Raw genomic sequence first — 14022 nt, forward strand, 5'->3', positions numbered from 1 at the left:
ACTGAGATACCACTGGCCCATGAAAGACATTCCTTTTCCCTAAACTTCTTCCAAACTGTGAGAAGAAGAGAGAATTTTAACACTAGACAGCTTATTTCAAGGAAATGGATGACTAACACCGTTGGTATCTTCCATTTTTGAAGCTCAGTTTTACCACCACAGCAGGATGTTCTAACACCATTTTTCAGTTAGACACCTTTACTCCATAGACACTTTCTCATCTCCATCTCCCAGGTAACAACTTCAAAAAAATCACCCAGCGGATCTGCTCTGTCTGTGGGATGTGGAAGATGGAAAATATCTCGTTACCTCAGAATATTCTTGATGTCGTTCATAAACTCTCAGTACCTCAATATGATGATGTCACAGCTCTCCCTTCTCCCTTGCAGTTGAGTGATGAAAATGAAAATATGGAAAATATGGTTATTTGCCTTTTACAGGGCCTTTTTTCACTCTCCATTTGGGTTGTGTTCTACACTCATCCAGGTTATGCATCCCTCATGACATTTAGCCTAGCCTGTCTACTGGTGACAGAATATCTATCTGCTGGTACTCACTGAGACAGAAATCAGGATCTGATCTTATTAACATGTGAAACTCTTTCTCATGAAACTGTGCCATGGGAATAAACTCAGTGCACATGACAGTATGTCATCCATGCACTTGTGACATTAGTAAATACAGATCTAAAACATGACATAAAAAAATCAACAAGAACACAGGTAATATATTTGGCATTAGAATTCATCTCCCTTCACCTTTTTGAGTTCTGCAAGCAGCATGGCATATGTGAACACAAAGTATGCAAAGAGTAAGAAAATTTCAAATGCTGAAAAGAAATCCAGCAAATTTTAGCAATACAAGAGTCAAAACTTCACTGTTTTGGTGGTTTTGGGAGGGAGTGAATGGAAGTGGGGCAGGCAAGGCAATATTCTGATTTCATAGAAGTTTGAGGAATAAATTGTAGGGGAAATGAATTCAAAGGATTGTCACAAATCTTGCCAACATAGGTCCAACGTCTCAATTACATTTCTTACTGTGCCTTCCTAAGACCATAAAGCCACACACTAAGAACCCCAGACTTTCATAACAAGCCTAAATACTGAATACTCACTGAAGAGGTGGGATGGCAGGGACATTTAACAGTCTGCTACATAAGGAATCCGCCATGAATACATCATTGAAAAAAAACTTTGTAGGTTTCAAGTGCAATGGTCTGTGTGTTGGGAGCAACTTGCACCACTCACATATTATGTCACATTGAGTTCTCAAAACGCTCCCTTTAAGGCATTCTTTTGTCCTTTATTGCCTGCCTCTATTATTTCTCTCTGTTCTTAGAGATGATTAACATGGCTCAAGTGGTTACCTCAAAAATCAGACTGCCATCACAAGCAGAATCTTCGTGGAAATTTACAGGCAGATGATACTTTTTCAGTTACTGCACTATGGTTTTCGAAGTTTGAATAGCGAGGAAGAAGAACTAGAACTTTTCACTCAGCATAAATTTCTATAATTGGAGATTATATAGTGAAGTGATTGTTTAGAATACTAACACTTGTAAAGTACTGTTTAACTTCTAATGTGAAGTGATACTTGCTTTAAGACTCACAGTTATTTGGTTATTATAATTACCTTCATTCAAAGACCTGGCAAAGAAATAAGCTGAGATTAAGTGGAGAAGATACTTAGAATAATCTAGTCTAACAGTTGAATAAGGAAATCATTCCAAAGGGCAAAGAGACAAAAATAACTCAAGAGGTAAAGTAAAAAAGTCCCCACAAAGTAGCTGATGGTTAAGCAACTATGAAAAGACACAAAACCACAGAAAAACTTGTACAACCAATAAGAATTATTGGTTATTTTATTTTTATTTTATTAAGAGGTTATTTTTCCCCAAGGACTACTGCTTTTTCCCAAAGGACTACTGTTTTTTCTCCATTTGCCATATATGTCCTTATTTCTACTGACACCATTTCTATCTTTGTCTACCTATGTCTTAACTTTGGAAAAATGTAAAGGTAACAGAAAGGTCCAAAGGGAACCTTGTTTCTGGCTATCAGATTTTAAGGTCTAAGATAAAAACAGAAAAAATATTGTTCATTCGTATTATGCTGGCATATAAAGCTAAGGGTGATCATGGACAAAAGAATCTTAAATTTCCCTGTAGTCCTCTCTGGAAGGCTGGGAAAATCATCCATAATATTGAAGGATGGACACAAACCCAATATAAAGCACATAAAAAGGAAAGGAAGGGGAAAGAGAACAGAAGGGAAAGACACCTTGTGTCAGAAGAGCCACCAATACCAGTTGCTTGAAATAAAAAACATATGGTAAAATAACCTAGAACTTGGCAGAAACAGCATTCACTGGCCAGGTTTTGCAAAGAGCTGCACATTTTAAGAGTGTGTTAACTGTGACTTATGTGAGGAATTCACTTGCCAGGTGAGCAGCTTGGGCAGCTGTGCCACACAAATATTTCAAGATGTCTGAAAAGGCAAAAGCCGGCTCAGAAGTCATGTACACACAGTCACAGCTGATATACCCTTGGCACAGTAGGTTAAGTTATACTCAGATGATTTCCAGTCAGGACATTCCTTAAAATGATACCACAGTGTTTTCCTGTTCATGTCAGAATAAAAACAAAATATGTAAAATAGTTCATAAATGCATTTAATAGTTGTATTTCTTCAGAGAAAACGTAATTGCTCAGAGTTTGGGGTTATTTAATTTTTTTCTTTTTTTTTAATACATGATGTTTTACTACATAAAATACCTTCATAAATTTAACATTTTGGCTGTCACGAACTCTTTAAAATAGAACATTTGACGTCAAAAATCTGTAGCCAGGAAAAAACAAGTATTAAATTAGTATGACTTTAGAACTGGTAAAAATCTTCTACTGGAAAAAAAATAACCATACCAAAGAGTAATTAATTCTTGTTTTCAACATTTGTTTCAGTTGTACACAAGTCATTGAATTAAATATGATTGTATATTGGTGAAACATAGATTACATAAAGAGTCTATTAGTTAAACACAATGAACCGTGATGAGGGTAACAATCAAAAAATACAAAAAGACAGCAGAAAAGCAGCAGGTATTCTCCAGTTGCAGAAGTCTGCTCAAAATATTGCACTTAGTTACTGCAAAGGCTTTTTAATTGTAGGTCTTAGCAGCAAAGAGCTGTTAAAGGTCCTTAACAATCCTCCAGGTGTGTCATGCTGTGGTGAAATATACTTCATGGTCTTTATTGTGAAATTCCAAGCCTTATTTTATTATTGTCAATACAACATATTAAAAATAAGCTCACTGAGGACAAGTGAACCGAGTTTTTGCTAGTGCTGTGTCACAAAAGCAAATAACTGTTGTTATGAGTTGCAGCACATATAAGGAGCACAAGCCTTTCACCTGACAGCCAAATACCATTCAATCAACTGAATTACAGGACCTCCACTGCAACTGTAAAATCAATTGCACTATTTCCCTAGAAGTTTTATATCCCCCATCTTGCAATTCAGCACTTTGAAAAAGAAAAAAAAAAAAAAAAACAAAACAAGAGGACTCCAGAAATGCTGGGTACAACATATCTTCATTTCTATTACAGAATGTAATTAGTATTTAAGGACTTTACCCCTTCTAGCTACCAGGAAACTAAATTGACAACATTTCCTTGAATATACATGAATTTTTAACTGAACCTTTAATATGAATTAAATTTGATTTTCTGATATGAACCTACATGAGACTTCAGTGAGAAGCCAGCTTACTTCCAGACAGGGCTCACTTTTAAATTCTCTACCATACTCAGGCAGGCTCAGTGTAGGCAGTTTCCTCTTAAAAACATGCTAAATATTAAAGCTAAAAATGCCTATTTCCTATGTGAAGATAGCCCGGAATTACAAATTTTATACCCTAATGAGTGATTCCAAACTGCCATTATTAGAAAAATATTATTCTGTATTTACAGATTAAAAATATTTTTTCCCAAAATACTGGCAGTTTGCTAAAGATATCAAAGTAACCTAAAGCATTTTATCAACCCAAATACAGTCTTACTGCAGTGTTCCATAGGAACACAGCTAGGCAAGTTCAAAGGCATTAAAACTGACAAATGTCTATTTTTCTTTTTCAGTATAACCCTTTTACTTTAAAATGAACCTTTCAAGTTCATTGGGATTTGGGTAACTTTCCATTCTAAACTCTGTCACAGAGCAGGCATTTAATCTTATTCCCCTAAGGAAAGGCAAAAAGGCAACACAAAGTGACATCACACACACAGAAAAGGCATCTATTTTCAGGGATAAAAAAATATGTCTTCCCTGAAAGAGGTATTAAGGATTTCTGCTGAGCATCCAGGTCATTTTAGGAAAATGACATTTATTTCTTTATACATCCATAAAATACAAAATCACTTCTATGAAATAGCATCCTGAGCACAATGATGCGGTGGGCAGATTTTCATTAGATTGCAGAAAACATATTGTGGAGTTGTGTGAGCAATTTATGTCTTCAATAATAAAAAGAAACTATGAAGTAAAATTCCATTAATTTTCAAGCAGAAGATCTTTATGCTCATGTAATTCTATGTTAATAAAATCAACCCTTCATTAATTTAATGGATATTGTCTGCCATATTTACAGTAGATGAACTTTATATGGTTGTTCTTACTAATTTCTCAATATATTGCTGGGCAAATAAGGTGGAGATAACCAATAAATCCAGAGAAGTTAGTGAAAGCAATCCTGAAATTCTTTCAAACATTCAATAAAAATTAATGTATATATCACATTATGAAAGATACATTCTTCCTAAATAACACAAATTTACTTTATTACCAGAAATACTAATCACATTTTTACAATTAATTCTAAATTTCACAAAACTTCTTGCACACACACACTCACTCTCTGATGATAGTATATATAATATCATCTGTCTTTTGACACAGTGGGAAACAGTAGTTCCCTAATACTTAAAATTTCATAGTTGTGCCAAGAACTATTGGGACTCTACCCACAGAGAAAGCAAAATAAATATTTTGAGAGAGGCAACCCAGACCATAACAAATAAAGCACTGCTCTGTAAAAATATGAGTTGTTCTTTCCTAGTTAGTTCAGCAAAGCTACCCCATAACTGAATGTGTGAGAATGCAGGAGTGCCCAGTATCTGGATAAATTAAAAGCCAGAATTCTGAGTGGGAAATTTATTTTTCAGATGCTACAGAAATAAAATTCCTCAGCAAATTCCAGCAGCAGGTTACTGAAGGGACAAGAGATGGGCATGAAACTCGTCCATGAGAAAACATTGAAATGAACTGAGACTTTTACCAAGAAAAAAAATTAATTTAAAAATAGTCTTCAAGAATAACCTATTAATAAAAAAATAGTCTTCAAGAATAACCTATTTCTATCTTCAGAGGCAGACAATGGCAGCAGTACATGGTGCAAGCTTGTCTAGTGACCAAAGTCTAGCACTACTTCTAATAATATTAGTAACAACAGCAACAGGAAGAAGAAGACGAAGACGAAATTAGATTAGAAGGAGAAATGTGCTTTATTTTCTTCTCCTGTTGGAAATTATACTCTCTGACATCTTAAAAACATAATGTGGACTCAATCTAATGCTTTAATTGATATTTCTGAATTGCATACTTTTCAGAAACTTGAAAGAAATAAATATGTACATTATTATTAATATATATATAAACTTTGCTCTGGATTTGTAAATCTGCTTATAAATTAACTTAACTGTTGGATTTTCCAAACAGGCTCTGAGAATGTTTATTCAATTATTTCCTCTGCTTGAGGGACTGAACATAAACCTTGAAGGAAGCTGTTCTCACCCTCAAACAATATTATTGATGCTGCAGTAATTTGAATATCAAATATCTTGGGGAGAACTTCATATTTTTTGTGAAATATTAATTTGAATGTTTCATAATATTTAGATTAATGTAAAAGATTCAAGTCATTATTCAGCTAGAAAAACTCCACACTGTAAGACTTTTTAAAAAATCCCATATTTGATTTGAGCTCCACTTCCTATGAACTGTCCCATCTATTAGTCCATAAAGTTTGACTTTTTCCTGTTTTCTGGCTCAGTGAACACTTTCACAGGTCACAGCAATTGAAACAGGATGATAGAGGAGACTGATGGGGACCTTCCCTCTATCCTCTCCTCACCTCATTATCTCCAGCCCCAGACATGTTTACAGGACTGTGAGGAACTGGTAAATATTAGTGCTCTTTTTCATTACCATTATGTACTCTCTGTGTGTTTATAATTCATTACTTGCTAAAGGGTAAAATAATAATTGTTTGTAAGCATGACAAGGTAGGAAAGGCAAAATGATGACCTAGAAAGAGCAGGTCAAACACTCCAGCATAACAACAAGGGCACTGGCTGCAGGGAGACTGCTGCTCTGTTGCTCATTTCCTCTTAAGTTTCAAAAATTATTTTTTTTTAATATCACTCTGAATGTTTTCTGTCACAGACAACAAGTAAGGGCTTACACCTGGACCTGTCATGTGAGCCCCACTCATTATTTCTGCTAGGGATTTTGTATTTCAGAATATTTTTTTTTTATTAAATGGGCTGTTAATTGACAAGATTCCATACATACATGTTTGAGGTCTGCCAGACATAAAAGAATGATGTATTTCTCAGAAATAGAGTTTACAGCCTATACAGACTTTCAAAACAAGCATAATGCACATCACAGACATTTAAATTGGGTAATAAAATTGAATCTCTTTACATGTAAATGCAATCCTACATGCTATGATATCCAAAAATATGCAGATGTACAGATTCACAAGAAGAGTGACTAATTTGTAGTTAGTGCAGATGCAGCATTACCTGCCTTCTCAGCACAACAATATTCCAACACCTCCTGCAGGAAGGGTGATGCAACCTGAAGTTCATCAGCAGCCTTACTCTGTGAGCAATTACAGATTGCTCTCTTTATTAATTTTAAATGGGCTACCATGCATTGTTTGCACAGATTTTTAATTGCACACAGTACCATGCCCCACAAAATTCCACACAGCCCATAGGTCCTTTCAGCATTGCTATATCTGAATTGTTTCCAAACAACATGTTAGTTTACTGGGAGGATCAAGCTGTTCTGTCTCAGAAGGGCACAGGAAAATTCCTAACATCCAGCAGACTGCAGTACTGCAGAAGGGCACCTACTGAGAGAGCTAGCAGTAATTGAACAATCTTTTTGACAAAGGAAGAAGGCATAAAACAGTCTAATACTTAATGTTCTACATATGTTATACCATTCCCCAAAGCTTATATGCCTTGGCATAAGTATAGCTGCAAATGTGAAAATACTATTAAAAAATCATAGGGAAACAAACAAACAAAAAAACAAAACAAAAATAAAACTAACAAAAAAACCACAAACAAACCAAGCTGTGGTTGATATTTTAAATTTGCAAATATGCATGCAATTTACATGGGGATTATTTTCTCTGCATAGGTCTTTATTTCTTCCCTGAAGAGGGAGACTTAAACTAATCTGAAGCTGGAGTGCACCATACATGAACATACAGAATGTAGATTGGACTGAAAAATAGCTTAACTACCCAATCAAAATTTATGGGCTGGTAACTTAAATTGATTTTATAGAACAGTCCTCTTAAAAAGACATTAATTCCAGAAATAAATATGCATGTGAGATGTATCAATTATATTTTACTGTATTACAGGTATGTGAAACATCTTACTGCATTAATACTGAATAAATCCTATCATTTACCATTGCATCCTCGGGTCTTATGATCTTTCAAAAGAATTATAATGAACAAATGCTAAACTTTTTTATATTTTTGCCATCCTGAGTATTGTTTACCTCTTAATCACTTCAACAGTTCCTAGGACAAAGATATTATCCTTATATAAAGATATCTTCCTTATATGAGTACCTCCTAGTGCTCCCACAGATGTTCACTCTCAGGGATAGATTTCAAGCCTGGAAGTCCAGGAGATTCACATGTGCAAGCACCTTTACCTTCCAAAGGCATCAGGTACTCGAAGATTCACTTGGAAGCAGTTCTTAAACTCAACAGGAAAGACACTCAACTCAGAGACTCTCATAAGAACCACAATGACAACTTAGGCTAGAAAACATTGCCTGCCATTGAAAGCCTGGTTAAAGCATAAATTAGCTTTAAGAAGACAATTAAATCAGGCTTTGCCAAAGTTAATGTCTGACTTCACCCCTCTGACTGTGCTTTTTCATCATGGCCTATTTACAAGTAGTGCATCTTTCTGATGTTTAGCCTTTCAAGTACGAGGAAATTCAAAAACTCGGCAATAACAGAAAAACCTAAATACATTCCACAAGACAAAGTGGGAAGTAAAATCTTTGGATAAAGGCAATGCTTAGGGCAGCCACTATAAGACAACAGCCCATGCAAAATTCCCCAGTCTTGTACAAACAAACACTGAGGGACATCACTGCTGGCAGAACACTGGGGCTGAAGTGCCAGGACTGTGATGAGTCCTGCTGCTGGACAGAGTGGGAGGGATGCTGAAGAGGAGAGGAGGAGAATCCTAATGATGCCCTAAGCATTGCCAGCAGTCCTGCAGCTTGAGTCAGTACAGTTTACTAGAAACATGTAGGTCACAATAAGACAAAGATAAAACACCAGAGTTGCACAAAAATAGCAAAAAAAGGCAAATGAAAGAGAAGATGAAGTAACTTGAGGCAGCCATATAGGAATTAGGTGTGCAGACTGCTCCAGTGACCAATGGGATTCTCTGTGTGGGAATGATTATCTCCAGGCAAATTAGTGTGCAACAAAAGAGGGGCTGATTTGGGGCTGATTACCTGGCTCCTCTAAGCAAGTTATTAGACTGATATTTATGGTATTATTTATTGTCTTTTAATGTGTCAAACATGTTTGAAAATTTAAATGCATAAATAGACCAATCAGTCTCACACAGCCATTAGGGAATCACATGAAGCAGAACTATTACAGTAAAGATAATAGCAAACAATGAAGTTACATTGGATATTCTACCTAAGGGCAAAACCCTCTATTCATAACAGTGACAGGGCCAGTACTGAGACATCCACTCTCCTAAACTATTTTCTTGCTTAACCTTCTATGTTTAGTTACTTTAAGTTACAGCCTTTATTAGCTTTGGACTGATAATTCCTATATTTGCAAATACCTCATAAGAAAAAATGTTTCATTTGGGAAATTAAAGCTTAACAAAATTCATTAATATTCTCAGGCTTTCAGTAGAGATTTGAATATTATCTCCCATTTACCTGGCACCATCCTTTATATTGTTTTCATTATTAATTCCACTTAATATCTGGAAAATTTATGATTCTTGTCTCTACTATGTTATCTGCATATATCATCTTAATTTGATCCTTCTTAAAATTCTTCTTCTGTAAAGTTCCAACGAGGTGTTGCATGAGTTTTAATGTCAACCAACTTCCATGTTGCTGTACAGATTAATAGACTATAAAAGAACAGACTTTCTGATATTCACAATGACTTGACTCAAGTTATTTCTAATTTATTGATAAAATTAGCTTCTAATTCTTTTTAGAGCTTGATAAATTCTAGTTTTAATTTATCTAGAAAATACAGTTATAAAGACAGAGATCTCCAATCTGCAAGCCCTTCTTAATTTCCTAAAAACTCAATATTGACTAAACCAACTTTTTTAGTTTAAAACTTTCCTTGATAGCCTTTCTTGCAAGAAATATTATTTAATAAATTTAAAAAATGCATGATAATTTAAATATATACAAAATTAGATATTAAAAGCATAAAGAACAAGGTTCTCTAGGCAAAGTTATACTTGCAAATATAAATAAGAAAGTGGAGAAATTAATCTAAAAACAAACAAAAAGCCTGGCTTTGTCTATTTGGTGTAACCACAAAAGTGTTCTTCTGGAACACTTGAAATCTCAAAAGTAATGCAGATACTGCTTAAATAAAGCAGGTGGTGGCAATATGAAAGTAAATAGGTATTCTGGAATTTTTTTTTTTATTTTATTGTACCAAAGGAGTATCTATGTCTGACTGTTATAAGAAAGTTTTTTCCACAGTGGAAAGAAGTGAAGTAATATGAATTTCAGAAAAGGCCTGCTTTGACATCAGCACTAATTGTATTACTGGAGAGTTATAAAGAAACCATTAAAAACATTCTGTCCCTCTCCAACAACAGGCAACAGTCACTGATGTTGTAAAAAGAAGTGGGGGAAAGGAATAGAAAAAACTCAGCTTAACAGTTCATTAAAATATTTCAGAAAGCACAAAAGGATTTCACATGCTTTTTGTAGGCTGTGCATACTAAATACTCATTTAATTTTAAACCACATTATGATGTATTTTTGCGAAAATTGACAATGAATGCATCCATAATAACAAACATACCAATGTCATCTGCATCAGGAGCTGGTGAAGTCCTGGCTGGCAGTTTCTGAAGGGCCCTTTTACCATCTGTCCTCTGCGCTGAGCTGCTGCCTTGAGGCTGCTGCTGGTCTTCATCTTCAGCAACAAATGAAATTACACCTAAAACAAATAGATACCAGGTGTTGTATTACCCAGGAATTAGCTTCACAAAAACAGACTGCCAGACATGCACAAGTATTTCCTCTGTTCAAAACTAATACAAAATGAAGTAAAGCTTCCATTCCAGGTGTCAGCCATCCAATTAGAATTTATGATATTAAAAAATATCTCTTGGGTAAGTGCAAGGAAATTAACCAATTTTTGTCACCAAAGAGCTTTTCTACTTGCCTGAAGAAATCCATTATGGGCACCTGAAAAAGATCAGTAGTAGGAAACACAAAACAAACAAGGACTTCATAAAAGTTACAAAATCTGGTGATCACTAATTGTATCCTTTTCCCAGCTTAATTTTCTGGGCACAGTCTTGATTGTTTCTGTTATTTCTTTTTAATCACAGTGTCTCACTCTAGTGATATAAGAGAATAACTCCAATAGTTAAAATATTCCTGTGATACATTTTTGTATTGCATGTTAAATTGTAATCAAATGTGACAAGAAGATAAAATACAGAGACTATAAACCCTGGATTTATAAATTGCCAGATCTCTATTTAATAACATAAAATCTAGTATGTACAGGGTGCCATTAAATAATATTAATGTTATTCTGGAAGATTTTATATACTGGCTTCCATTAGCATCTTTTCATTTCTTCCATTTCTTGACTCTGTCTAAGAATTTTAAATCTACAGAAATTTTTGGAAATACCAAATGGCATTCTACCTGCATCTAAATTATTTTTCTTCAATGTTTGAATATATTTTGGAGAGTTTCGAAGCCAAAATAAATACCTTTTGTAGGTTTAATTCTTGCTTCATATAAAATCTGAGGAGGTGACATTTTATGCTATTATATAGTAAGAAATGTTCTCATTGCAATTATTAGAATTTTTGTGAAACATCTCCAAAAGGGAATTTGTTCATTGTGTCTTACCAAGGACTTTGGAAAACCATAATTAATGGAACTTTTAAAATTTGAAATGGGGAATTCTTATGAGAGTCCCAGAACAACTGGATTTGAAAATACCTACATCTAATGGTATCCTCTGTTTCTGCAGCTTTGGGTGGGACAGAGGCGTGACACGACAAACACTGACAAACTATTCCTACTAAGAAGGATTATACTAAATGATTATAACGAAGAATCTCTTTTTCTTTGAGAGACAGCAACTGAGAAGCACAGGTATAAAATATTGAAGAAAAAAACAAAATCAAAAAAATGGAAATAGGTTTCAATCCAGAGGAAAAATATAATGTGTAACTTCAAAAAAAATTAGAATCCCAAATTTTCTTTCATTAAGAAAACTACTTAAATACAAATGAACTAAACTAAACTAATGAAAAACAAACCTAAAGAATTTCAAATGAAGAAGTTTTAAAAACTACTAAAATTACTCAAAGTAATTAAGTCAGAACTTGGCTCCAAAGAGGAAGAGGAGTGACTGCAATTTCAGGAAATTACTGATTTTTTATTTTTTTTTAATCTTAAAGATAAGAAACATGTGCAAGAAGGATAAAAAAATAAAACCATTATGGAAAGGATAACGAAGACTGAAGAAAATGCTCAAGGTATATTAATCTTGAGGTAAGAGAACACATGGAATGGCACTAATAGCTAATGGATCATAGGATAAATGACTAATTAATGACTAATGACTACAGAATTCTAACTAATTAATCTGATTTTATGTATCAATATAAAATCCTAGTATTATTTTGGTCTATTGAATCACAATATTAGGGAGAAGCAAAGTGTAAGACAGAATTCATTAATTTTAAATAGCAATCCTTGCCATCAATATGCTTAAAAGTTACCAACAATTAGAATAAAATTAGTAAAAATATGCAAAATTATAGCTTTGATCAAAAAGTCTTGGCTAAATGCTAATCAATACATTCATAAATTCTACTAAATTCTTACAGTAAAGAATATTTTGTTACACTTAATTTAAAAATTTTAGCAATTTTTCCTTATAGTTCTTCTTTCCAGTGACCATGGAGGATTTTCTTTACCAAGTTTCTGTATCTCAGAATCACAAATTATCCATGTGTGAGCGTGGGAGAAAGAGGGACAGAACAGGAGCAATCACAGGAGCAATTTAATTAATGAGATGGTAAAACAAAGAGTGGGTTTTGTTCTCTGCAAAAAATGTGGCCTCAAAATAATTTGCTGAAGCACTTGAATGATTAATTTTTATTTGCAGCAAATATTGGAATGCTTGATAAGTTCCAAAAGAATCAAATTACTATTGCTCAAGAATATTTCAAGAGCTATGAGAGGAACTATGGTAACTGAAAACTACTTGAATTGCTAAACTACTGTGTTGATAATCCACCAATTGCATGATCAAAAAATCAGTGAAGAATTGCAGTATAAGTGCTGACACTCCATTTTCCTACTTCATGAAAACCAGAGCTCAAACAAACAGAGTTAATAACAATGAGGTTATAATCTTGATCGATAAAGGTGAATGAATTGATATGGTGAATACAGATCTCTGCAAGGCTCTCAATTAAATCTGTCAAAGTATTTCTAGAAAAGTAATGAGTTTTACTGCAGACAGTATACATTTTGTAGCTCAGTTTATCTGCTTATTCTTAACATATTCATAAATTGTCTTTTGTAATTTTCATGGGCACCAAAGTATCTACTGCTGGCTCAAAGTTATTTGAATATTTTATTGGGGGAAAATAAAAGGAAATCATTGCTGGCAAGAACTGCAAATAACAAAAGAAAAAAGTGTATTAATTTAATGTCAAATCGAAAATGCAGAATCCTTATCAGTGAAGACAGTACATAGTATGATCTGCACGACTTGACTTTATAAATTAAGGCAGAACATTTTCCTAGGAAGTATTCCTAATTAGAATGCTTTCCTGGTTTGGGAGTAAATGGTGCAACCCACTGACCCTTATTGGATCCTAAGATAGCAGATGATACATAAATGTATTGATTTATTCAAATTATGGGCTACAAAAATATTCCTGTCAAGAGATATTTTGCAGGGTGGGAAAAAGAATTTTATACAATAAAGAGTAACAAAAAGTACGTTGTGCTCTATGAAGTCATAAATAATACATTAGAAATGTGCAGAAATGCTCCATCAAAAATAACAGATTTCAAATAAATACAAAAAGCAATTTTACATTTTTCATGTGGTTCTGCTGAGCTTGGCTCCTCTGCTTTTAAAGAGCTTTGACAGAAAGTTCTGGTCTTCTGGCTGTGAATGCACAGCCATCTTACAGAACTTTTACTTATCAGTGCATCTCACTTTTCAATATTGGTGCTACAAAACAACTGATAAATTATAATCTTTTCATGCACAACAGTCCTCAATGTTTGGGTTTTTTGTTTTTGTTTTTGGGGTTTTTTTTTTGTATCCAATTGCTCAGTTCTGACTTCCCTGTCACTCATCACACAACAGTGTAACTTGCCAAAATATCATGGCTGACAATTTTGAAAGCATACATTCAAG

At 34.0% G+C, this 14022-nt stretch overlaps 1 protein-coding gene across 1 annotated transcript in view; it reads right to left on the reverse strand.

The window, feature by feature from the left end:
* The window catches only part of CFAP47 (cilia and flagella associated protein 47), a 261050-nt gene that overhangs the window by 109969 nt on the left and 137059 nt on the right, over positions 1-14022 (reverse strand). The window contains exon 50 of the mRNA XM_066545467.1: positions 10411-10548. Within this exon, the coding sequence (XP_066401564.1) occupies positions 10411-10548 (138 nt within the window). The remainder of the gene's footprint in view (positions 1-10410; positions 10549-14022) is intronic.

The sequence above is a fragment of the Molothrus aeneus genome, chromosome 2 (assembly GCF_037042795.1).
Source record: "Molothrus aeneus isolate 106 chromosome 2, BPBGC_Maene_1.0, whole genome shotgun sequence".
Classification (NCBI taxonomy): Eukaryota; Metazoa; Chordata; class Aves; order Passeriformes; family Icteridae; genus Molothrus; species Molothrus aeneus.